This window comes from Paramisgurnus dabryanus, chromosome 6 (assembly GCF_030506205.2).
Source record: "Paramisgurnus dabryanus chromosome 6, PD_genome_1.1, whole genome shotgun sequence".
In the NCBI taxonomy this organism is placed as follows: Eukaryota; Metazoa; Chordata; class Actinopteri; order Cypriniformes; family Cobitidae; genus Paramisgurnus; species Paramisgurnus dabryanus.
The window spans coordinates 31,987,057-32,013,602 of NC_133342.1; the positions used below are offsets into that span (position 1 = coordinate 31,987,057).

At 41.0% G+C, this 26,546-nt stretch overlaps 1 protein-coding gene across 1 annotated transcript in view; it reads right to left on the bottom strand.

Annotated features, from left to right (window-relative positions):
• pappa2 (pappalysin 2) overlaps window positions 1–25,600 on the bottom strand; it is a 93,550-nt gene extending 67,950 nt beyond the window's left edge. Inside the window, exons 1-2 of the mRNA XM_065276612.1 lie at window positions 23,677–25,600; window positions 20,459–21,521 (exon numbers count right to left, since the gene is read on the bottom strand). Of these exons, the coding sequence (XP_065132684.1) occupies window positions 20,459–21,521; window positions 23,677–24,535 (1,922 nt within the window). The 5' untranslated portion in view covers window positions 24,536–25,600. The remainder of the gene's footprint in view (window positions 1–20,458; window positions 21,522–23,676) is intronic.
• Window positions 25,601–26,546: the final 946 nt, after the last annotated feature.

A 26,546-nucleotide genomic window follows, 5' to 3' on the forward strand; every position in this document is an offset into this window, starting at 1 on the left:
GGTCTAAGTTGTTTTCTGTTTTGCAAACATTTAGAAGAAATTTTAGTATGAAAGTTTTTGTTGAATCATGATTTGTAAGTTAAAACGTCTGTACGCACATTTTACGAACAAATTTGTGCGTACGCATGCTTAGTGAATAAGACCCACTGTTATTTTCATCCCGGAGTGAAAACCCCTTTGTTTGGCTTTTGCTGAGGACAGCTTCCACAATCTGGCATAATCTTAACGGACAACGTGTGTTAACCTGCTGTCAGTCATCGAATCACAACACACTGGACCAGCTACAAAATCAAAACTTGTTACGTATTTTTGAAGGAGGAAACATGAACAGATGTTATATCGCGCACTGTAAACACAATCATAGTATCAAAAACACAGAAGCTTTAAGGATTGTGGCCACATATGTAATCATTGGACAGTTTACTCAGACATTCAGGCTGTTTAAAATTATGAAGAAATTACATTTGTTATGCTATTATGATGCTCAAAGATGAGTTTTAAGTGACTACATGGAGGCTTTAAGACACTTCGGCTGAGAACATTTCATAGGTGTTGAAAGAAAACTAGTATAGAAAATGCCACAGTTTAATGTACTAAACATGTTTTCAAATTTGCCACTCGACCTCTATGAGTGTTTTTAATAAAAACAGCCATAAAAAATCTCTTTATGTTAAAATGATTAGAGGTTATAATTGTTTAAAATGGTTATGGCGCTTGAACCTCTATTTAATTCCACTCCCAGCTGTGAGAAATCGCCATAGAGGTGCTTTGATGTGTGATGTTTACCTCTTTTTACTTTTGGAACACGTCACATGTCATTTTTCTCTTTTGCTTTCATAGCTGCTAAGCCTTTGCAGCTCGTATCATTGGCTCATTGGTTTGAAGAGGTCCGTCTCTTATTGCCCTTTGGATCATGCCGAAGGGTCTAGCCCATTAGCTGAACCACCTACTGTGTCTTGGACATGTTCCATGTGAGAATAGACCAAGTATAGTACCTTTTATGTCTTATTTATAAAATAAGCAAAAGCTGAGCCAATCTTTTTAAGTACTCAAATTCACTAAATCTCTTCTATAGGATGAAGTAAAAAAAAAGATCAAAGTACTTAACAATTCATATTCACATGCTTTAACAAAGTTGAGGAATGCTGCATTTCAAGTATGTCCTGAAACACAAGTTAATGTAGCTATATATACATGCAACCAAATTATTTGTTGGTAAGTGGATGGTTGTCTCAACTGGATTGAAAAACTTGTATGTAACCACCTTAATTGATCCAAATTAACTTGATCAAGCTCAATCAGCCATGACAATATAGACCTATATCACACTTCTATGAGAACCAGGACAGTTATGTGCAGCCCTGGTAATGGGTACCCATGTTCGAAAAAACTTTCCGAACTTGTAGGAAAGAGGAGGCGTGAGTTTGCCCCCAAAATACTCCTTCACACACTTAACTTTTTTGACCATTTGCATTTGTTTAGCATAATGATTACAACTCTTAACTGTGTATATAAGTCAGAATGCATAAAAAAGAATTACCCCCCAACATAAATTTAACAGCTGGGCAAAAAATAAGGCAACTGGACAATGGATTTTTTCTGATTTGTCAATGTATCATACAAGAGGCTAAGAATATCAGTTTTTAACAAAAAAAAAAAAACCATTATGAATCAAATCAATGCAACTGGCTTACAGTAGATTTGCAATACTAAGCAACAAATATTTTCTACAGTGAGGGCAACAGATATTTCTACTGGCTTAAATGTTCAGTATTTTTGACCAAACTGTACTCAATCTCAAATCTAATATAAATAAATACACCCTGCTGGTGTCACATCTAATATCTGTGAGCGGTACTTACTGACAGTTTTCCCCAATATGTTTAAAGACGAACTTATTTCAATTCAAATAGATTATTCAAAAGATTAATCAAACAATACCACAGAAAAATATAATTTTGTCTATTTTTACAGAGAGGAACATTTACCACGTATGATACTATCCACACAAACCACTAAACTATTTCTGCATATTCAGGAAAGAAACACAATATGATAGAAATAACAGCAAATAAAGTTTCGAAAGACAAGCTATTTCCACAACATAATGAACAGGAAACCCTAAAACGGTTCTACTAAAATGTAGCATCTGAACATTTGCTCTCTTGTCCTACAAGGGGATGGTAACACGTGGGTAACAAGTAAGGAAAGCACATAACGTTCTATTTATTTAGCTAACGACCTTCAGCGCAGATACTGAGATGCTCCCCGATCTCTGCTTCTTACCAATTTGCAGACATTTTTCGTTATGAATGTTGCATTTAAAACTCCTGTGTTAAAGAGTTAAACGTAACTATGTTGTTGCGATGACATACGTGTCCTCACTACAATTCACGCATTACGGAAATGGAATGGCAATTAGTGCTGAAAATGCGCAACTCACTTATGCATTGTGTGAAACTAGACTTCACAGTTATGTGTCAAAATGCCAAATGTAGCATCTATGTATTTGTATATCTATGTTCCAATCTGGTGCTTTTAAGTGGAGGCAGGGACCAATTTGCAAATTCAAAGATCCACATATAATAAATGACAAAAGGGTGTAGAATGTAGAGTTACATTCAAACTATTTAAAGGTGCCAAAAAATGCATTGAAATAATATGTTAATATGTTCTTAGAAATATAAAAGGTATGTAACTTTATTAAAGGTATGGTTCACCCAAAAATGAAAATAATGTCATTAATGACTCACCCTCATGTCATTACAAACTCGTAAGACCTCTGTTCATCTTTGGAAACAAAGTTTAAGATGTTTTAGATTTAGTCTGAAAGCTTTCTGAACCTCTATTGAAAATCAGAAGACAGCATTGTCTTCTTTTCCAGGTCTGTTGTGAACCGCGTGCAGTGACGCTGCTGATGTACAACGCTGCTGATGTGTTATCCTCAGACATGTTTGCGATTTTTTTTTTTCCAAACTTACAGCGTGCATCTCCCTCAGACTGAAAACAAAGCTCAGGCGCAAAAAAAGCTGGGGCGCACCAGATAACACGTCAGCAGCGTCAATGCATTGTTCTTTTTGGGCCATGTATTTTCAATGCTTCAACAAATTCGAACTGACCTACTGATGTTTTTATTACCTTTCTGGACATGGACAGTATACCGTGCAACACATTATCCATAAACGTTTTTACATGTCCATATACAACCCTAAGATTTGTAATTTTAATTAAAATATCAATTTTTGTCCTATTTGGAAGGATCATGAATAATAATGTTGAGCTCTGCTCTGATTGCTCTGCGGCTCATGCCAGTAGCTCACATTAGTAAACAGACCCTATTAGGGGTGACCCCGAATAGTCGAAGATTCGATGCATCGATAGGATAAGCCTGATTCGACTACCAATCTCACAGTCGAATCGTCTCAGATGTGTTACGAAATGAGGATCATTCAATTTTGGCCGTGGGTGCACACATTATCTGATCTCACATATAACATATTTCTCACAATATATTAATATACTGCATATTATGATAATGCTGCAAATAATATGTGAAGTAGCAGCTTTCAATAAATATTTTTTAAATGCTTTAATAAATCCAACAACCCCTGTGACTTGGCTACACGTCCATAAGAGGTTTATATGTTAATAAAGCCTTGCCTCTTTGTTTCTACATTTAAAAGAAAAAGCTGGCAAATTATATTATGCCTTTCGTTCTTTTAATAATTTCTATATTTTATTTTATTTATAAATCACTTTGGGTTATCTGATTTAACTATTTGGCTTGTGTTTTGTTTCCGTGCACTTGAGGCATTTTGCATAGCCTATTTGTTCTGCACTTTGTTACTTTTGACCTTATTTTATTAACAAAATTGTATTTATTATAAACGTAAATTCTGATCTAATTTAAGTATGTAAACTTTGGATAGCTTTTCGTTGTATCGATGTTGCGCTATTGCGTGCTGGCCATGCTTGCGCATGCAATTTAGCCGAACAGGCTAGGTGCTCTGCGTCTCATATTTAGGAGTTCATCAAACTAAACTTTAAAAAACGGATGTTTTTCGACGAGTATAAGTTTTTAAAATGTATAGAAAACAGAGTGGTTATCTTCAAAAGTCAAAAGTTAAACTACAAAACAGGTAAGCCGTTTTTTTTTCGGTGATGAAACGGAAACTAGTATCTGCACCGAACCTATTTCTGCCTGACACGAATGTCTTTCTTGTGATTTAATATTATTGTCGGTCGGTGTTCACTTTCAAATGATAGCAAAGAGATTCCTGAAATAAATAATATCATCCGGTCTTTCTGTATCTAAAGTTAATACAGAGATGATCAAAGTCAAAGCAAGCAAGCAGGTATTTCTGTGCCAAATAATAACGCGTAGGGTCTATAAAATCATTAATTTCAGTGTTTTTCTTGTTATAAATTAACGTTTTGTATATATGGTTATATACAACGAATTGTATATAAAGATTAGTTTTTATCATTTACAGTCACAATCACAAATTATTTGTCATTTCTCATTTGTCGGGTTTTTTTGGTCATGACTGCTTTGACGCGCTAAATCTCCAAATTAAATAAAAACACTTAATTGTAGCCGGAGTTTCCAAAGCAGGAACACCTTTGTTATTTTTTTAGGTTTATTTATCAAAATTTATTTTTGTGTGATGGTCTGTAGATCGTGGCTTTAAAATGTTATGAGGAATAATTAAACAAATGTTGCCTTACATTTTACCTTAAAAAAAAAAAAATATATATATATATATATATATATATATATATATATATATATATATATATATATATATATATATATAAATGCATCGTCAGTTTTGTCTTCTTTTATTACTTGAAAAAGACAGTTTTGGTCACTTTATCAGAAAGTTGTTTATGTGTGCTGCTTGTGAAAGAAAATAAAAGTTACCTGGCCCCTTCCCAACAAACATAGATGATTCGACTATCGGTCGACTATGGAAAGATTCGACAATTCTGATTCGAATATGTAAATCCTTAGTCGAGGACACCCCTAGACCCTATATGTTTAATCCTGTAACAGTTGAAATTACAGATTTTGAGGAACAATTAATGGTTTGGAGATTGTTAATGGATGTTCCCTTTCAATACGGTTCACTTCGCATTGCGTCAGTTTGCTGACGCTATGGGGGAAACTCCTGTTTACTCCGTGATTGAAGCCTATTGGTTAACGTCTGTAGAAAATACAGACCAATGACGTTTGAGCCCGCGCGGGGGCGTGGCACACGTCCCTATATAAGCCGGTGAAATACGTCAAGAGCTCATTACTTTTCTCCTTCAGCGCGAACCTTCTCGCTGCTCCGAAGAAGAAGCCCTTACTCGCCGTCGATCCAAGCACTGCAGCGGACTACAACACACCAGCGTGTTCCCCTGCCGCTTTCCGGTGAGCCTAAAAGAGAGTATCTAAAAGAGCAGAAGCGCGTTGAGATAATGTCGCTTCGGCATTGCGGCTCCTGCCGAGCCCCTTTGCCTGTGGAGGATTTCCACAAGGAGTGCGTCATCTGTCTGGGTCCTGCCCACGCCGAGGCCGTACTCGCCGAGGCGGGCTGCGCCCACTGCGAGCTCCTTCCTATCGCGGTGCTGCGCTCCCGCCTCGAGATCTTTAAACGGAAGGCTTCCCGTGCTCTCCCGCCTAAACAGCAGCGGAGCCGTGAAGCTGGAAGACGCCCTGAGACCGAGTCCACGCCGGCTCATCCCCCGCGTGCTCTGTCTCCCCGCCGTCACCCTGTCACCTTCGCCCATGAAGACCTGCGCCCCCTGCCGAGTGCTAGCGGCATGGTTTCCTTTGGGTCCGGTGACAACTTGGAAGTGATGTCATCCTCTGAGGAGTTAGAGGATTGGGCGGCTTCGGATGACGACGCCCACGCAGCCGCCGCTGATGAACCTTCCGAGTCGCGTCCTCACGACTCTGAGCTCATCCGCATCTTGACGCAAGCTACGGCGGAGCTCAACATCAAGTGGTCGCCGCCGTCAGAGCCTCAACTCAGCCGGTTGGACGAGTGGTTTCTGCAGCCCGGGCGCCGTCAATCGTCCCGCCAACGGCCGGCGCCGTTTTTCCCTGAGGTTCACCAGGAGCTCACCAAATCTTGGCGTGCTCCCCACTCCACCCGAGCTCAGAGCGCCGTCTCCCACGTCCTCTCCGTAGTGGACGGCGCCGACGAACACGGCTACTCCAAGATGCCGCCGCTCGAGGAAACTGTCGCCGCCCATCTCTGCCCGTCTTCAGCCGGCGGATGGAGGGCGAAGTTGAACCATCCATCAAAGCCCTGTCGCCTGACATCGACCCTGGCGTCAAAATCTTACGCCGCTGACGGCCACGCTGCATCCGCTCTCCATACGATGGCGGTGCTGCAGGTATACCAGGCAAAGCTCCTCCGTGACATGGACGAGACAGGTCCGGACCCGTCGACCTTTCAGAACCTGCGCAGCGCGACTGATCTGGCCCTTCGCGCCACTAAAGTCGCCACTCAGGCTGTAGGAAGAGCCATGGCCAGCCTGGTTGTTCTGGAGAGACATCTGTGGCTGAACTTGACGGAGATAAAGGACACGGATCGGGTTGCCCTTCTTGACTCGCCCGTGTCACCGTCGGGGCTCTTCGGCTCCGCTGTGGAGGGGTTCACCCAGCGCTTCACTGAGGCACAGAAATCGTCGCAGGCTATGCGGCATTTTCTACCTAAACGATCTGCCTCAGCGTCTGAGACCGGCCGCCCAAAACCGCCGCCAGCTCAACGCCCTAAGCCAGCACCAGCTCAGCCCCAGCAGAGAGCTGAACCGGAGGTCAAGCGCCAGCGTCCTGCACGACCGGCTGGCCCGCCTCGACGCCGCGGTCCCCGTCCTCGGATTACGCTGGACCCGACGCCGGCGCCGCCTCCCTGAAGAGAGTCTGAGGAGGAAAAGAGGCTCTGGTCCCGCTTCGGCCGGCCCGCCCTCGAAAGTTCTGCGTGTTTCAGTCCCCTCGGGCGCTGGACACACCCTCGCTGTAACAGCGAAACACAAATTTTTACCTTTTCACAAAAAGAGCAAATTTCCTCCTCTGTACACACAAACACACACACACGGCTTAACGTCCATAAGCATATCGACGCTCGCCGTCAAATTTCACGTTTGGCAATCCACCCCCGGTATGCCGGGCTGGATTCTAAACGTAATCCAACACGGTTATTCACTCCAATTCGCCCGGAGACCACCCCGGTTTCGCGGCGTTCTCTACACCACTGTCCCAGACGATCGTATGCAGATCCTCAGGGAAGAGGTGCGTTCTTTATTACTAAAAGACGCGATAGAGACGGTCCCGGCGGATCAAAGCGAATCAGGCTTTTACAGTCGTTATTTTCTCGTTCCAAAGAAAGACGGCGGCCTCAGACCGATATTGGATCTACGCGTTTTGAATCGCGCTCTTGCCAAACGGCCGTTCAAAATGCTTACAGCCAGACGAATCATGGCGTTAATTCGACCGGGCGATTGGTTCATATCAGTGGATCTGAAAGACGCTTACTTTCACATTCCGATAGCGCCACGTCACAGGCCGTTCCTAAGATTCGCGCTCGACGGGACAGCATACCAGTACAAAGTTCTGCCCTTCGGATTATCTCTGGCACCACGCACATTTACCAAATGTGCGGATGCGGCTCTCGCCCCTCTCAGACAGAGCGGCATCCGCATATTGAATTACCTCGACGATTGGCTTATTCTAGCACAGTCAGAGAGGGAAATTACTGCGCACAAGACCGTTGTACTCCAGCATTTGGAGAATTTGGGGTTCAAAATCAACCTCCAGAAGAGTTTGCTCACCCCCACGCAGCGAATCGCGTTCTTAGGCACGACGCTCGACTCATTAAAGATGCGGGCATGGCTTACACAGGAACGCGCGCTCACGGTCAGACGCGAGGCGGCATCGTTCAAAGCGGGTTCACATCTCCCTCTCAAACGATTCCAAAAAATGTTGGGTCTGATGGCAGCAGCATCCCCACTAATACCGTTGGGAATGCTGTTCATGAGGCCGCTTCAGTTTTGGTTGAAAGCGAAAGTTCCGCCCCGTGCTTGGTTGTCGGGCCGCTTATTAATCAAAATCACGTACGGCTGCGTGAAAGCGCTTTCGATATGGACATCCCCTCACCTTTTCCTCTCGGGCACGGAGCTCGGCTCCGTGAGCAGGAGGAAAGTGGTGACTACGGATGCGTCTGCGACGGGTTGGGGCGCTCACTGCGACGGCGAGCTCGCCTTCGGTGCGTGGAACAACCAGTTGTCTCAGCTACATATCAACCACCTCGAGATGTGGGCGGTTATCTTGGCGCTACGACACTTTCGACCGAAACTCCAACATCAACACGTTCTAGTGCGGTCGGACAGTATGACGGTGGTTTCGTTCATAAACCACCAAGGAGGGCTGAGATCTCGCTCCCTATCCAGGCTGGCGAAACGGCTTTTATTATGGGCTCACGCGAGCGTACGTTCGTTAAAAGCGACTCACGTACCGGGTGTAGCCAATACGGGTGCAGACATTCTCTCGCGCAACGGTCCGCCGCCGGGAGAATGGAGACTGCATCCTCAGACGGTCGAGAGAATATGGACCGTCTTCGGCCGGGCGGAGATCGATCTGTTTGCATCAGACGAGAACGCGCATTGCCCGATCTTCTTCTCGAGACATCACGATGCCCTGTCGCAAGCATGGCCGGCGTGTCTTCTGTATGCCTTTCCTCCGGTGGCCCTGTTACCACAGGTCCTTCAGAGGATAAGAGAGACGAAATGCGCGATAATTCTGGTCGCCCCGTTTTGGCACAATCAACCATGGCTCCCCGACCTATGGCAGCTGAAAACATCAGCACCATGGCCAGTACCGCTGAGGAAAGACCTCCTATCTCAGGCGAGAGGGACGATATGGCATCCACAGCCGGAGCTATGGAATCTACACGTTTGGTCTCTGAACGGCAACCATCACGCCTTTCAGGACGAGTGTTAAATACTCTAACTGAAGCTAGGGCCCCATCTACCAGGCGCCTTTACGCTCAAAAGTGGTCTATTTTTTCTGATTGGTGCACGACGAAAGACTTAAACCCAAACACCTGTGAAGTGGAGCATATTCTCTCCTTTCTGCAGGAAATGCTGGACAGCGGTCGCGCGCCCTCGACGCTTAAAGTGTATGTGGCGGCGATAACGGCGAATCACGCCCTTATCGCCGGTTGCACCGTGGGAAAACATGATCTCATCATTAAATTCCTCAGAGGCGCTCGCAGACTAAACCCACCGCGACCTAACACGGTCCCGTCTTGGGATCTGTCCACGGTCCTGAAAGCGCTGCGCGGTCCCCCTTTCGAGCCCCTCGAACAGGCTGACCTGCGCGCTCTCTCGTTTAAAACCGCTCTCCTCCTGGCGTTGGCATCGGTTAAACGAGTGGGCGATTTACACGCGTTTTCAATTGACCCGTCGTGTCTGGAATTCGGTCCTAACGATAGCAAAGTGATCCTTAGACCGAGAGCGGGATACATTCCTAAAGTTTTGACCACGCCATTTAGAGTTCAGGTGGTTTCACTTCTCGCCCTTCCGACGGCGGACGGCGAACAAACCCCGAACACGCTCTGCCCCGTCAGAGCGTTAAGAATATACACGGACCGTTCTGCCTCATACCGCAAGTCAGATCAGCTGTTCGTAAGCTTCGCGCAACATTCCTTAGGTATGCCGCTCACTAAACAGAGGCTATCTAAATGGATCGTCGAAGCCATTGCTTTGGCTTACGCCTCCCTGAATGAACATTGTCCAGTTGGTTTAAAAGCTCACTCCACAAGGGGTATGGCTTCATCTTGGGCTTGGTCTACAGGGATTTCTATCGTTGACATTTGTAACGCGGCCGGCTGGTCCTCGCCGTCTACGTTTGTCAGATTTTATAGCCTGGATGTCCCTGCCTTACAAGCACAGGTCTTATCGGCTTAATGATTCACGCGACTGCGTTTCTGTATGCTTTCACGGTGCGTTGCTAGCTCACCGTCATGGCTACCTATTAATAATTCACGCACAGCTCGCGGCGCGCTCAGGGAACCCGCCGTCTCGTGCTCTATTGTATATGCATCATGGTGCGTTTAGAAACTTCACTGTATGCGTATTACTGTCTCATATATGGTGCTTACACTTGCGCTCGCTAGAGCTATGTATATGCTGGGTTAGGGCCACATGCAGTGTCTCTCCGGTAAGGGCACCTCAGTCCGTTGTGTATGCACGGCGGGATGGGATTACGTTCCCCCATAGCGTCAGCAAACTGACGCAATGCGAAGTGAACCGTATTGAAAGGGAACGCTTAGGTTACTCACGTAACCCCGGTTCCCTGAAATAACGGGAACGAAGCATTGCGTCGCTGGCCGTGCTACAAACGTCTACGCAGCGAGTGTTATTCGGCTGCGCGCTTCAGTCGAATAATAATGAGCTCTTGACGTATTTCACCGGCTTATATAGGGACGTGTGCCACGCCCCCGCGCGGGCTCAAACGTCATTGGTCTGTATTTTCTACAGACGTTAACCAATAGGCTTCAATCACGGAGTAAACAGGAGTTTCCCCCATAGCGTCAGCAAACTGACGCAATGCTTCGTTCCCGTTATTTCAGGGAACCGGGGTTACGTGAGTAACCTAAGCGTTTCTGAGTGGTAAGTTTTTTTATTTTTTTGGGTTTTGTTTTTTAGTATGGACCTGCAAAATGTAACTGTAAAGTCAATAGTAGAACTTCAGCCTAAACCTAGCATATAGCATTAATTAACATGTAGCATTAACTCAAGAGTCACAACTTTGTTTTTAGCATTTCAGCAATCTTTTGCGTGCATGAGGTTTACATAAAAATTAGGGAAAAAATGCATTTGAGGCTCACGATATGTCATTACCATGTACAGAGCTCTTATTATTCATCTATGCCTAGGTAAATATAGTTTTTTTTCTTATATGGCACCTTTAAGGTATGAAAACATTACTGTCACATAAATAACCTTTACATATGCTATTATGATGCTCAAAGATGACTTTAACTGATACAATTATTGACTACAGGGGGACTTTAAAAAGTGTTTTCTGGTCTGTTTCTGTTATTAACTTTTAGCTTTTTATACCCGAACTGTAACATTACACACAGAATAAATGTGAAAAGCATACCAGGAACCCATTACTACATAAATCAGTCAAATCATATTGTGCTATCAATAGCTTTCAGTACGCGCGCTACTAAAGAGAAGTGTTATCGAGTAAGTTCAATTGCCTTAAATTTCCGGACTAAAATAGCTTTTCTTTCCTCTCGTTTTTTTTTTCTGGACCTTGCCAGAATGCACCTGGTGGTTCCCCGTGTGCTGTTCCCTTTGCTGCAACAACAAATTTGTGTAGTGACAGCCATTGGCAAGAATTAATGCTTTACTGCCCAGCAGCAGATACCTGGGATATAACTCACACAGCAAAACATTAAAATCCCAGACCTCTGCATAAAAAGCACGCTTGACAAATGCCATCAAAATGTCATCCCTGCATTAATTCTCTGCAAGCTTTGGACTGCGCTCATAGCAATACACTCGTCCAACATGGTAAGGAAAGTCCTCTCTTAGTCCTAAGTCTTCAAGACCAGACCATCCATTCAGTCCCACATTAGCACATCATATTCAGAGGAACCTTGGGTCACGATGGTTAAATAGTCATCTAACAAGCAACTAATCACTTTTTAAAGTACAACATTTTCTTTCTGTATTTTTTTATATATAAATATATATATATATATATATATATATTACAGGCAGTACTTCATAGTTTCACAGGCAGTGCTTTTTATCAAATTGCACCTGTGTTACAAAAGTTTAGGGTCACTCACTCATTCTTATATTTTTCCACATTTAGAATAACATCCATCTCATCAAATCTATAAAGTAACACAGATGGAACTATGGCAATTATGCTGTGACTAAAGATATGAAGAGCTCTTTTCCAAAACGCTATAAATCCATTTCAAAAGTTTTCAGAAAAAGTACTTTTTTTACCTAGACCCACACATTTTGTGAATATTCAATTTATGCTGTTATAATGGATTTTTTGCTCAATCTAAACATGTTGAATAATGATTATTAAATCAAACAACAATATTGTTGATTATAAATTCAAAGTTAATTTTATTTTTTTTCAAAACGCTATAAATCCATATATTTTTCCCATAAATGTATGTTTTTTCTTTAAAAAACAAAACAAAACAAATAACAGAATATGCAACATGTACTCAGGGACTCTTTATACTATAAATGAATAAGTAAATTATTCAGATTGTGATATATATTTGAAGCCAGTATGAAATAAACAGAATTACACATAACTAACTTGCTATTACTCCCTCCACCATTTCAGTTTTCTCCTTAGCAGGGCATTAGGAACCCCTTTTGCTTGATATATTTCACCTCTCTCTCTCTCTCTCTCTCTCTCTCTCTCTCTCTCTCTCTCTCTCTCTCTCTCTCTCTCTCTCTCTCTCTCTCAATTCAATTTCAATTTAAAGAACTTTATTGGCATGATTGTTTCACTTACAATATTGCCAAAGCATTATACATAAAACGAGAAACATACAATAACACAATATTAACAAACATTAAGGTGCAATTAAGCTAAGGTGCTGGGTGATGGATGAAGTACTACTGCAAATAAAATAAAATAGAATCAGAGGATATTTACAATATAAAGTAGACTTTGAAATATAAACATATGAAGTATACAAATGTACATTTATGGGGGCAGATGAGAGGTAAAATAAAAATACTGTACAAGATCAGGGCTGTGGATTATTTCTGATGGTGTGTAACTGATAAATGAGTTTAGCAGCAGCTGATGGGTGTCTGTCTTCCCCCAGTAACATCTTCATTTGATCTGAGTCTCTCTCTCTCTCTCTCACACACACAGCGAGCTCCCCTCGATCTGCTCTCAAAGACATACCATGTAACAACGCGCTCATAATGTCCAATCCAAAAAGCAAAACTTTACAGATGTCCCTGCATTGTTCACTACCCACATTTTGTACTTTTGCACGACATTGGTCAATGTATCAAACGCCAGTCTGTCTATCAGCAGGCTATCGAACTATTCAGTACTTTTCATGTTACGTTAGCAGGCTTCTTCACAGGAAAAAAACTTTATTGCAAACGTACAAAACGGTATTAAACGAGCCAGTTCTGAAACGAAAGTTGTACATACCAAACACTTTGATGAAGATCGCCTTGCAAACGGGTACCTTCTCCGGGTGATGTATTAACATGACATTAATCCTCATTTGAGTAATGAATGAACATAAACAAACATCTGTTCAGAGCGCCGCCATTGGATTGCGTCAAACGCTCATCGAGTTCTGATTGGTCGAGAGGATAAATCGCGTTTAGGCTAAAAATAGGCTCGGCGCTTATCGCGTTTTGGAAAAGAACGGCATCTTGTACCTACATTTTAACAAGGAAATGTAATGATTTGACATAAAACATTCATGGAGCAGTGAATAGGTTCAGTACACAGCCAAATGACCTGACAAACTCATTTTTTTTAAAAATGGCGTTTATCGCGTTTTGGAAAAGAGCTCTTCATATATTTTTTCTAATATTTCATCATTTTTAAAGAGACACTCCACTTTTTTTGAAAATATGCTCATTTTCCAGCTCCCGTAGAGTTAAACATTTGATTTTTACCTTTTTGGAATCCATTCAGCGGATCTCCGGGTCTGGCGCTACCACTTTTAGCATAGCTTAGCATAATCCATTGAATCTGATTAGACCATTAGCATCACGCTAAAAAAATAACCAAAGAGTTTCGATAATTTTCCTATTTAAAACTTGACTCTTCTGTAGTTACATTATGTACTAAGACAATACATATAGCACTAACTCAACAGTCACAACTTTGTTTTTAGCATTGTGACAACATTGTAATTTAATTCATGTTTATTTAATGTTGGGGCGTACATCTCAACTGTAACGTCACAGTTGGTGTTACGGTATGTTGAGATTGGCCTGTTTTCCAGCGGTCTTTTGCATGCTCATGATATGTCATTACCATGCTATGCCTAGGTAAATACAGTTTTACATTCTATGGTACCTTTAAAACACTGTTTGTGTTAAGCGTTTGTAAAGGAGAAGTATCTCATTTCTCCACCATAAACGGCAGCAAACAGCACTGCAATCTGTTTGACATACAGTACACTAAAAACATTAGCTTAACAAAAGTGCGAGACTGTCTGTTTGTCAGGAAGGAACAACTGTTTGGAAACAAATATAATTTTTGCAGATTTTTTTTACACATAACAGTAAAGCTGTTAAAGTGAGACCCCTGAAAATAAATAAAAAAAATCAAAGCCCTTAAGAAACGCAACCCAAAACAAGCTAATTACACAGCATTTCCTTAAAACAGATTAGGTGACAAGTCGTTCAGTCAACCAACCGCCGGGTGGATTTTTAAAAATATGTAGTTTTGCATATCCCAAGTACACTGAATGACTGTGGAGTAAACTTTTGGGTTATTTAGTGGCTTTGGAAAGGTTTTGGAATATGTTATGCCAAGGACAGTATGCTACTCTAGGTCACCGCTACTACAAACTGTTGGCATTGCTAAAACACAGTGTTGATGTCATTCGAGGGTGTTTGACTGATCTATTATCCACTTTCAAAGTAAGTTTTACAATAAACCACTTCACTCTTTTTGCCATTTCTTCTCTCTTCTTCACTGCAGTTAAGGGTATACAGATGTGTACAGATAGAAACGCTTTGCTTGTGAGGTTTGACTACTGTATAAACTTCCTGTTGTTTTCCTTACGGTCCCAGTGTAAAACTAGCGAGAAGTGTTTCTCAGACCATCATCCAATTGTCTCATCAGAGCCCTATTAATCTTAAGCCGTAACCCTTCAGAAAGAAACAGATACTGGACAACTTGTTCTCTAACAACCATTAAATGACAACAGGTGGTGGCCCTGTTGCACACTGAGGCTTGCACCAATGTAAAAATGTCAACATTTCTGATCGCATTCAGACAATTGAATCCTGCACATGAAGTAAACTCCACACAAGAAACTTGTAACATGAAAAGTGTAAAAACATGGCTTGTAGGCTACATATGCGATATTACGCTTGTATATGAACTCAAATACTCTGTGTTTCTTATAGGCTAATGCTCTCTAAAAAATAAAGGAACAAAACCTGGAATGGTAATTGGTAAAGTAATGGTACTTTAATGATCATTTTTGGTTCTTCAAAGGTATATATCTATGTAAATGGAAGGACTTTTAAAGATCCTACAACACAATTTTTTTTTTTTGCAAACCAAACTGCTTTACAGCTTTGCGGACGTTTACTTATGCGGGATGAAAGTAACAAAGTTATTTTCTCTGAGCCCTGATTTCATTCGCATGCCAAACTATGACAGCATCTTTAGCACGCAACACTTGACAGAGCTGACAATAGCTTATTTTTTCACCATCGTTTCCTGCGTGTAGGTCTAAAAAGCTGTTTTCAACCATGGTGAGTAAATTCCTAAAGCAGTCATTTTTTTCTAATAACACTGTGTTTCTGGTTTCATGTGTTACAATACTGATCAATCTACAGGGTATTTAGTTCTTTAACACATCCTGAAGTTTGCCTTCTCAGAGTTTTTTAAATAAAAGGAAATCAGGTTTAAATGTCAGCAGTTCCTGTCGGGATAAAAGTAACACTTGTTACTTTTGTCCCGCTGCTAATTTTGCAGCATTATGTTGAGAATTTATATTATGCTAATTAAATGTTCACAGTGTTCATACTGTTGAAAAAAAATTATACTCAACAATTTAGGTTTGTACTGTTGGATTGCTTTGGACACATTTGATGACACTTATATTTAAAATGAAAATATAAACGACAAAATATGTTTGCAGTTAATTTTAATGAGGTCATAGTCATGTATATTTACTAAAACAATTATACCACGGGTCTGTTGAATGGTTTATGCTGATTGGCTGAGAAATGTTCCATGGGTGTTGATTTTTTTCTGTAAACCGCACACCTAAGTTGTTAAAGGTCATAAAAATAGGCACCAGAGCAAGGTTTGTGGTAACCGTGGTATAAGCGGAATAATTGACTCCGGTCCTCTGAATTATTAAAGCAATAAGTCCCGCGAAGCAGTGGTGTTACCAGTGCATTTTATAACAGCTAAGGGGCATCGTTAAGCACGACATGAAGTGGAGTGCCTAAAACCCCCTTAGGTGTTATAAAATGAACTGTAACACCCCTGCTTCGCGGGGCATATTGCGTTTATAAAACGGTTACTTCATATGCATAGCAGAATTTCATAAAATGAAACACAAATAAGTTGTAATTATATTAGTACAAATATTACTCTTCCGCCAAACAAAGTAGTTCCTCGGAATCATGTGTGGCTGAAACAGAGCGGAGTTCCCAACCAACACAAAGGCAGCAAATACACAATGAAAATCTGATTTAAGACTGTTGTGCTTTTTTATAAATCAACATTCATCTAATTTATACATTAACATTGATATTGTGCAACTGTTGAAGTGATGATCAAATATGCTTGGAAGCATGCTTAACTCTTTCCACGTCAGTGTTTCTTTTTTTAAGTTGCCACCCAGTTTTAGTTTAATGTCTTACAGAAAAATGATCTTCTTTAAATAAACATAAAATATCAAATGAAAGAACAGACCCTCCACTTTAAAAAATACACCGTTTCATCCTACCTTCGTTTGTTCTCTTATCACCTCTCAAATTTTCAGCTAAAAGTGAAGATAATTCAATTTTTGTGAAGAACTTTTGTAAGAGATCAGATTCAGAGCCTGATTAAAACTTCAGTGTTTTAGTGTTGAGTGAATGCGTCAGTGTTTAAGTTGGGTAAGATCGCCACCCAGTGGATGGCGGAAATATGAATTTGAGGTAGAAACTCCTCAGGGAGCGTTTTCTCTTAATTCACGAGATGACTCAACAATATTTATTGACATTTATCTGGATATCGTCATAATTGTGCAATTGTAGACAAATTACAAAAAAGGATTAAATACTGTGGTGTTTATTTTCATAAATCAGTACGCAGCAACAGTGCGCAGTGATACTTATGTATAACGGTCTGAACCGTGGGTTAACCAGGGTATTTTATTACAGCTTAGAATGCGTTTCAACCAATTTTATAATAATTTATAATTGAAAATAATGCACACCCACGGTGTAACGCAGTGCATTACCACGTTGGGTGTGTATTATTTTCTTATAATTCAATTGCCCGTCATCGATTATTCCTTACTTATTACACGGCTCTCTGGAATGCTTGATTCTGATTGGTCAGTTGAGACATTTGCAGGTTCGTTCTTTTCAAATAATAACCGCTCCAAAGTAATAACGCATAGCCGGTACTACTTGTACGATTAAAATCGCTCCGCACCAAGAAAGATTACTGTTTGGCGCCATCTTGTGACAAACACTGGACAACCACAACATTTTGACATTAATTTTAACATGTACGGAAAAAACTAAACATTTAAATGTGGATAGAAGAACGAACAACGACAAGACACAGAGAGCTTACTGAGACTGAACTTGACAAAATAGAGCATGACAGCTACGAAGCCAACACACAAAAAAATACAGAATGGGCATTAAAACTTCTCAAAGACTGGCTAAAACAGAAAAAATGGAGACAGACAAATATGAAGCAGAAGATCTTAATAAGGTATTACGATCATTTTATGCATCTGTGCAAAGTTTTGCGGAAGGATAAAAATTTTAATTTAAAACAAATATGCAAATAAAATGTTTCAAATTCATATTCATGTCCAGTTTTTTTTCTTATGTGGCAAGTAGCCGTGTAATAAGCGGGATAATGTAGAGGCAGCCGGTAGTTATCGGGAAATAAGCCCCTTCAGTGTGATACAAGGTCCTGATCATACTGTCGGGGCTTATTTCCCAATACTATCCCTTACGTGTAACACACTTTCCAGAGGACAGGGTCAAAAGTAACAATGCGCTACTTATGTTCAAAATGAAATTATACTAAAGTCGTTTTACATTTGTTCAAAATTCCACTTGGTATTGATAGACCACATTATAAGTTATTGACCACAGCAGAAATATATCTCTGTCTAAAACATTATCTTTAATAATTACGTTTTTCTGAAAAATTGTACTTTCGCCTCTGCTCCCCTATCTGCACCTTCAGAAAAAATAAGAGGCTCCGTGGCAAGCCATCTGTATGGGAGCAAAATCATCTTGTCTTTCATTATGAATAGAGTCGAGACCTCTGGTTTTGTTGTTTAGAAACATTAAGTGTATACTTTGGCTCAGTCCTGTATCCAAGTTTTGCATGCTTTTTAAAGCGCTTCCAGAAGGCCGATTTGTATGCTACGGATGTTGAGTAATGGGGAATGCTCTGACAATCATGAAAATATAAAGTGAACACTATTTCACAATAAGACACTTTGGTTTCCTTTTTCCTGGTGTGCTGCTGTGAGAACATTTAGCAAGCGCATAACTTTTCTCAATTTTTTGAAACAAGTACAGAACATCAGCGAGGAACAGAGCAACTTTTATATGTGATCCTGAACCACAAAACCATGTGTATATTTGGCTACTGTTACAAATATACCCATGTAACTTGTGACTTTGCATGGGTATATTTGTAACAAGAGCCAACCACACATTGTGTAGATCAAAATTATCGATTTTATTTTAATGCCAAAATCATTAGGATGTAAAATAAAGATCATGTTTCATGAAGATATTTTGTAAATATATCAACATTTATTTATCATTAGTAAGTGTTAAAGATTTAATTTGGACAATATTTAGATTTTTTGCACCCTCAGATTTAAAAAATTTAAATAGTTGTATCTCTGCCAAATATTGTAATTTCCTAACAAACCTAACAAATTGATTAAACAAATTGACCCCTTGTGACCCAGCGTCACATATTTTTTCTTGGCTATATTAGGGTTGCAAGATATATTGAAATAGCAAATTCCGCAAGTGTGTATATTGCATTGAGCTTCCAACGGTTTCCAATAACTGAATGATTATAATCATTTAAAAAAGTTATGCATAATCAAATTTTTTAGGTCGATGCAGACCCTGAAAGAGTGAAGATTTATTTTCCCAGAAATAATGTTTGTTATAATGTGCAGTTTCTATATCTTGAAGGTGCAACTTTTGTGTAACTTTTAAAAGGATCTCTTGACGGAAATACAATATAATAATCATAAATATATTTTCAGTGGTGTAGAAAGACCTTAGAATGAGCCATTTTTATCTAAATACACCAAGGGACCCCTTACATGGAAGTCGCCATCATGTGTAGCCCTAAATGAACAAGCTGTTTTATAGAGCGCGTTTTGTACCTACGTTGTCTCAGACGACAACACGCTTGTCCTAAAGCAGCTACCAAATGCTAAAATTTACATACACCACCTTTAATATAATTGAAACAGATTTTACAACCTTAAAGTATTATCGTATTACATGTTATAATAAAAAGTATTATTTGTCTCACTATTTAGCAAGTTATAGGCTACCATATCACATTTTCCTTTAATATCGTGCAGCCCTACTATACATGCAAAATAGTAGTTGATGTACTGTTATGGTAAAGTTACTCTCCAACCTCCATGCTAAAAGAAGCAAGCAGAAGTAAATCTAATATTCAGTCATTTATTTTGTTACAGACCGGGTTGGGCAAAATTCTCATTTTAAAATGCTCTTCTTTTGAATTTAAGGGTTGGAATTTAAGTTGAATTGGCCACGTCCCACGTGTTTTTGAATTGGAATGACATGAAGACGAATGTACTGCATTGCAATTCAAAGAAATGCAATTTGAACCAGTCAAAAATTGTTAACATCTTGGGACTATAAGTCGTATGCCTGTTTCAAGTTGTCTGGTTTTATTTTCAAGACTGTGCTAAATCAGAACATTCTGGGAAATGAAATGCTATTCCATCATATTCTATCAAATGAATCAAATACAATTTATTTTAGTGTCATTATAAGCTTTTGGGTGATATTGCATCTTAACTGTACTTCCTACAATTCTGCATTCTGGTTGTTAACTCAATTTAAAGTATATACAGCATTTAATTACGATTAAAATGACATTCCCAATTTGATTTTAGAATGATGCACAACTATTTTTTCCAAATAAATCCCTAAACTTAGACCAAATTGTGAATTGTAAGAGGCTGGGGGTTCCCAATTGCACCACAGCAACCCACATAAACAACAATCTGAGGCCCCCCAAACCTCTACATCCATCTTTCCTTTTGATGCATGACTATCTTCAACTACCTTTTCTTAGCACTGTAAGCGTATGATTTGAAAATTGTATGCATCTTTATTCGACCTCGAGGCAAATCACCCACTCAACACCCCTACCACCACCCTTTCTGGGTTACAGTATTAGTCAAAGTGAAAGGACACTGAAGAACAAGCTCACCTCTGAGGAGATTCGGGATCAAAGCAGGTCTTTGCAACTTCTGTGACCTCAGGGTCGCAGCAATCCCCGTCATCATAATCATAGTGAATGCTGTTGCACTCTGGGTTACAGAATCCATCCCTCCTTTTCCAGTTGTAGCACGCTCCCATGCGCAAACAGTCACCCCCATCATGACCTGTGAGAGGATGGTCACACTCTGGATCGCAGTGGCGGTTTCCCACCTTGGCAATGTGGCAGTTGCTGAGGATGAACCGCCGTTGCAGGGATGAGTTGTAGACAGTGTGGATGCTGAGCTCCCAAGTGATGTTGTAGGGACGAAAGGCCTCTTGCAGGGCCAGATGTTGCCGTTGGATCTGCTGCAGAGAGACTGTGGGATCACTGCCGTCATCCTTACAGATGTTCACTACACGATACCGCAGGCGCTTCTCCCCCCGCAGCTGCCAGTGCTGGTTGTAACTAAGAGCGATGGCTGTATTGTCACACACGGTCACGCCACATGGAGGAGGCTGAAATGGAGATTCAAGCATCGGCTCTGGAGTGGGAAGAGCCACGACGACTGGTTTGTGACGGCCTTTGTAAGGCACCCACTGATGTCCAGCCTCTGAGAAATCGGACCACTGGTCCAAGAGTGCGGCCGGCCCTTCTGCCTGGATGCGGTGGCTTTTGCGAAGCTCTTCATGGGTACGAGCATAACCCCATAGCACGATACCTCCCAGGTGCCCTCGGAACCCACGTTCCTCATCAGACTGGTCCCCACTTAGGAGAAAAAGGCGACAGGCTTTCATGTAAGGACTGTTCAGGTCACCTGACTGTTGAGTGCTCTCGCCGACTTTGGAGCCGTCGATGTAGAGCGCCATCTTGTGGCCATCATAACTGGCCACCAAGTGAGTCCAGCTGTTTGGTTGGTAGCGCTGAGGTCCTGTGATAGTGGTGGATTGGAGCGCGCGGTCCGTGCGAAGGGAGAAGAAAAAACGTCCATCTTTTCTTCCCGTAGGGTCAACGGTTTGGATGCCAACAGACCAGCCTTTATCGCTCAAAGGATACGAGCAGTTGTCAAACACACCTGAAAAAGACAACAAACCAAGCAGTCGATCAAGTGTCAAGCTTTAGTAGTTGTTATTTAATTATCTGAAGGGTTAAAGAGTTTAAGTCATTTCCATTCAACAAATCCACCGCTATTCCCAGTCTGTGGTTGTAAGGAGAAGTCACATCTGGCAGCCAGATGTTACAGTTGAAGGACAGGGAGAGGTCAGGGAACCCCTCCATCCCCACCACACATGCATGCAATACATACACACTCAGGCACATCATTTCCTCAATACAAGAGTAAGAGAGATGGGTAACTTTAAACTAAATATCCTTGGGGACACGGACCACACTGAAATTTCATTCATTGGAAAAGCCTCAGCTCCTGCAGACTGTGCGTGCAAACGTGTAGACATGGTGTGTGACAACGTCTATTAGTTTCTGCGTGTGTCGGCCCTGAAGTCATGCATTTGAAGATAAACCTTTCCAGAGCACTATCCACTTGGATGATACTACATTTTTAGAACCTAAGTTCTTATCTTACTGTTTTTATAACGTCTGCCTTCCAATAAATAAAGGCTACTAATAGTAATACCTCAGACCAGGCTGGAGAGCTGAGTTTGGCTCGAGAAGGACTCTGCTGAAGAAATACTTTCTTGGTAACCTTGTTTGATCGATCGCTTAGATATGATAAGTGTGTGTGTGTGTTTGCATGAGAGAGAAAGAGAGTGAATGTTGAGACATTCTGCGTATCACTTGTTAGTAAAAACGATCACTTCCAGTAAACCCTTTGATCGCTCATTTGGCAGATTGTGGGACTTTTTAAAATTGGCTTTATAACAATAGATTCGTCCACTGATTGTTACGAGAAAGCTTTCGACCTCAGAAGAAGCTGGAGGGAAGTCATACGGCCCTAGCGCTGATGATGTGAAATAATACATCTTAACAATAGCAAGATGCTTTCTCAAGGGATGGTTGATGACATTTCACTATACTGGTGAAAACTGATTTTATCCAAGAAAAATCACGGGATAGATTATCTAAGTAAGTTATTTCTCTTTGAGGTCTGATAGATGACTCATGGACTCATCAGTCTAAGTATAAGTGTCAAAAACAGATGAATATTTGCACACCACCACTTCTTCTTCTGAAAGTATGCTTTTGGCATCCACGGTTGAGGAAAGCCTCATGCAGGTTACAAGCAAAGAACTTTGAGCTTTGTTCTTACTGGGAACCGGTCTCAGAAGCACTTCCAGATATAATCATTTTCACATTGACCCTCCTCGGCAGCCATACAGAAAAACACATTTAGCCGATTAGGCACGATCCCGTGTGTGTTCCAGCACCTTCTGTGATGTTCCTGGGCTCACGGTGGGATTTTTTATTTGAATGATAATAATGTGTGCATTAGAAAATTCAGGCCGGGCAAGCAGATAGACCAACAACCTTATCTGCATGCACTTAAGAATATAACTGAATGAAAAGCATTCAGACAGCTGTGACTGGATTCCACATATCAGATTTGCATGTGAAAAACACCTGGCCAACTCCTTGCTTTAAAACTGTTTTGAATATATCAAACAACTGAGCCGAATGGCAGCTAGCTGTCATCGTGAATGCGCTTTCCAGAACACAGATTAAACCTCGGAAACCGCAGACCTGCGCACAAACTAAAACAGTTGTTTAATAAAATAGACAGGACGTGCGGAGCAGGTGGTGGCCACTTGCTGCTTTAACACCCCACCCTCAGCACAGCCTATAGTTTGCACTTCATAACCGGTCAATTTCCACCTTTCATCTACCAATCAGCTGATGCCTTCAAACAAAGGCTTCATCAAAGTGTCAAAGCAATGACACTAACAGACAATCACATCAATTTGATGAAAGTGCACGCTAAATGACCTGAAATAAGCTAAAACAATGAGAATATTTCACTTCACATCGTCATATGAGTGGAATTTTGGTCTGTGTGCCATTTGCTATGTCCAACTTTTTTTTTAAATCCTTCTATTTATGAATGATGCTTTCTTTAAGTATTACCAGCTGTTTAAAGTAATAACCAATTACAAATAACAAGCTTCTCTTCCAGTTCTTACCAAAGCAATTTTGGGAACCTAAAAGAAAAGCAGCACCAGCATGAAAATCATAACAGTTTGTGTCAGACTTGTTAAAGGATGAGCAGACATACCCACCTGATATGATGGCGGGATTATTCTGCCCCCCTTCCGGTTTTACCCACAGCTCTATAGTAAACGCGGAGCGGGGCAGCTCTGTGGCAAACGCTGGGTTCACCTTCAGTCGCTCAGGCTGACCGCTGAAATACAAGGCGGTCATCCATTTTGCTGAGACGTCCTTTGCATCATCAGTCCTCCACAGTTCTCTAGGGGTGCTCTGCGGCCCCTCCCGCTCCCCAGAAAACTCTTCACTTTCTGTAGAAGAATCAATGCGATGAACCTGGATGTCCTCCCTGTCTGAGACTTCTACTGTACTGTGGACCTCTGATAGGCTTCGTGCAACCCTTCTCATTGATGAAGATCCGCCTGCTATGTCACCCTGTTCCCACTGCAGAGATGGCAGGTGGATTTCCTCTGAGTGACCGTTTATTATTGATTTAAAGGGTTTGTTTGAGTTCATGATGTTTAAAGTGGATGACTTCACAGGCTCAGGAGATTCATGTGACTTGTTGGTATTTGGTAATGACTGTTTGTCCTCCTTTCTCTGTAGTTTATAATATTTTCCCTTCTCATTAGTATCCCAGTTTAGGACACTCGGGACATTAAAGCTGCATCCTTTCAAACAGGACCTTGTTGGTTTAGTTGTCCTCACGTGCAGGTCTGTTATGCGGGTGTATCGCTCAGTCGCGCCCGCTAGGTTGTAGTGTTGCGCAGAGGAGCGCGCGGGACGCTTGCGGCTGATGGACCCGCACTGCTCTCTGGTCAGTGCTCTGTCTGCTCTCTGCGCCAGCGTCCGTTTATACCTCTGTACATGATCCGACTGAGCGCACGTGTGAAATACCGCAAGGATAACAGCCAGTAGTCTAAAAAACATCATTTTATTGAAGCGCTAAATGCTGCGTAAGTGGTAACTTCAGTTTGCAAAGAATGAAAATTGTATGTGTCTGTTTAAAATGGACTTGTAGGTGGAAACTGGTTTCTGTAAAATCTTTGAAATAGTCTGAGATGAAGATGTTAACTCGGTGCGTAAAATGTTTGCTTTATATCGTTTTTATTGCATAGGCATTCAAATTCTTTATCGATTATTCTGAAGCAGCAGTTTTTCTAGTTTCTTTGGATTTTATGTTTGATATTTTATTAACAAATGTCAACAATCGTCAGTGCATTAAAGTGGATATTCCCTTGTCTTGCCTGGTTACAGTTTGTGTGCAACTGGATGTTCCAAATTAACGGGTCACCGACTGTAAATTTAATTTAGTTAATTTCCCTCCTCTTTTATTGAGGCAGGTTTAAAAATAACATTTATGTATAATTGATTTCAAAACGTCCTGTTTAGTGCGCATCAAACCTTGTCAATTAAACATGTAAATCCTATTTGTAATTGTATTTTTAATTTACGCACGTATTATGTATTGTCATCATGGTCAAAGAAAACGACCCCGGACCGGTTTTGATTTAGCAAATACTGTTGTGTCCGGACTTACATAGCTTGCTGTCTGTAAAGTGTAAGATGCACTGGATATGTATCCGCTTTGGCAAGATGTAACGCTGGGTAGAGGTTATCTGAGGTTTTACCGGTGCGCAATGGGTCGGCTCCAAACACCCGCGGTTACTGTTAATCCTGCGTAAAAGCGTTAATTAAGAAAAGAAAAAAAATCTATCGAGCTTTAATTTAACAGTAAAGTGATTTAGATTACAGGGAAATATACAATTCCCATTAAACGCTGTTTAATTAAAAAAATATATATATTTAAAATACGGATGAAAATCCAAGACGCTACTGGAGGGAAAACGTTGTTTTTGATGGATTTCTCCTCTGTTCATGCCGGTTATCACTCAACCTGAAATGATGTGAGGTGTGCAGGCGGTTCCCAATGAAAACAGCTCTTTGGATGGTGCAGAAACTCCTCGTGCGCGCCGCGCTTCTGTGTTCCCAACGCCGCCGCACACTCCACAACAGATTTGCTGAAGATCAAACCAACGCGCTAAACGTTTTATCTGTTTCCCCCGGTCTGACATCACAAACCCAACCCCTAACTCAGCCATTAGGAAAGAAAACTTCACCTAAGTCCAACCCAGCGTCTAGCAAACGTTTATCCACTCTCACTTTCTCCCACATTTCTATTGACATCTTGCTGCTACACCTACTGCTGTACTGTAACGCAGAGGAGACGGCACATCTGTACGACACGTGAAGAGGCTCAAACTCTGCAGATGTACGAAAAGACAATTGAGAGATGTGTAAAACTAGGCTTTTGATACGGATGGACCTATGTTCCAGGGAAATTACTAAAAGAAGAGAAAGGCACATTAGGTGGATGATTTAAGAGTTGCAATTAATTTTCCATTAAATCAGTTGATGTTTAAAACAAACCCTGTTTCTACCTCAAATAAGATTACAGTTTACTTTGCATCTCAAATAAATGAAATAAAACTAAAATGTTGGGAGGAAAATAATACACTATATCAACAAAATAAAGGTCTTTAATAAAAATTCAAATAAAAAGTTTGAGAATTTCTATAAAAAACATGATTTGCCTGGGTTACAAGAGAAAAGTACACTGTCAAAAAAAGTTTAAAAAAAAAAATGGTCCCAAGCTGTCACTAGGAATTACCCTTTAATAAGGTCCTAATATTTACCATTTAGGTACACAAACAGTATGTATTTAGTACCAATATGTGCCTCAGTGACAGCGTAAGCCATTCAAATGTTATAAGGGAAAACAAATATCACAATACTGACTGTTAAAATACTGTAAATAAGTCATTAGTTCATTTTACTTAATTCTGAGATTTGTTATTAAATGTATATTAACTGTAATATGATTTTTTTTATTATGTAAATCTGCAGATTAGGAAACCCTCAATTGTTTTTATAATCATTATAA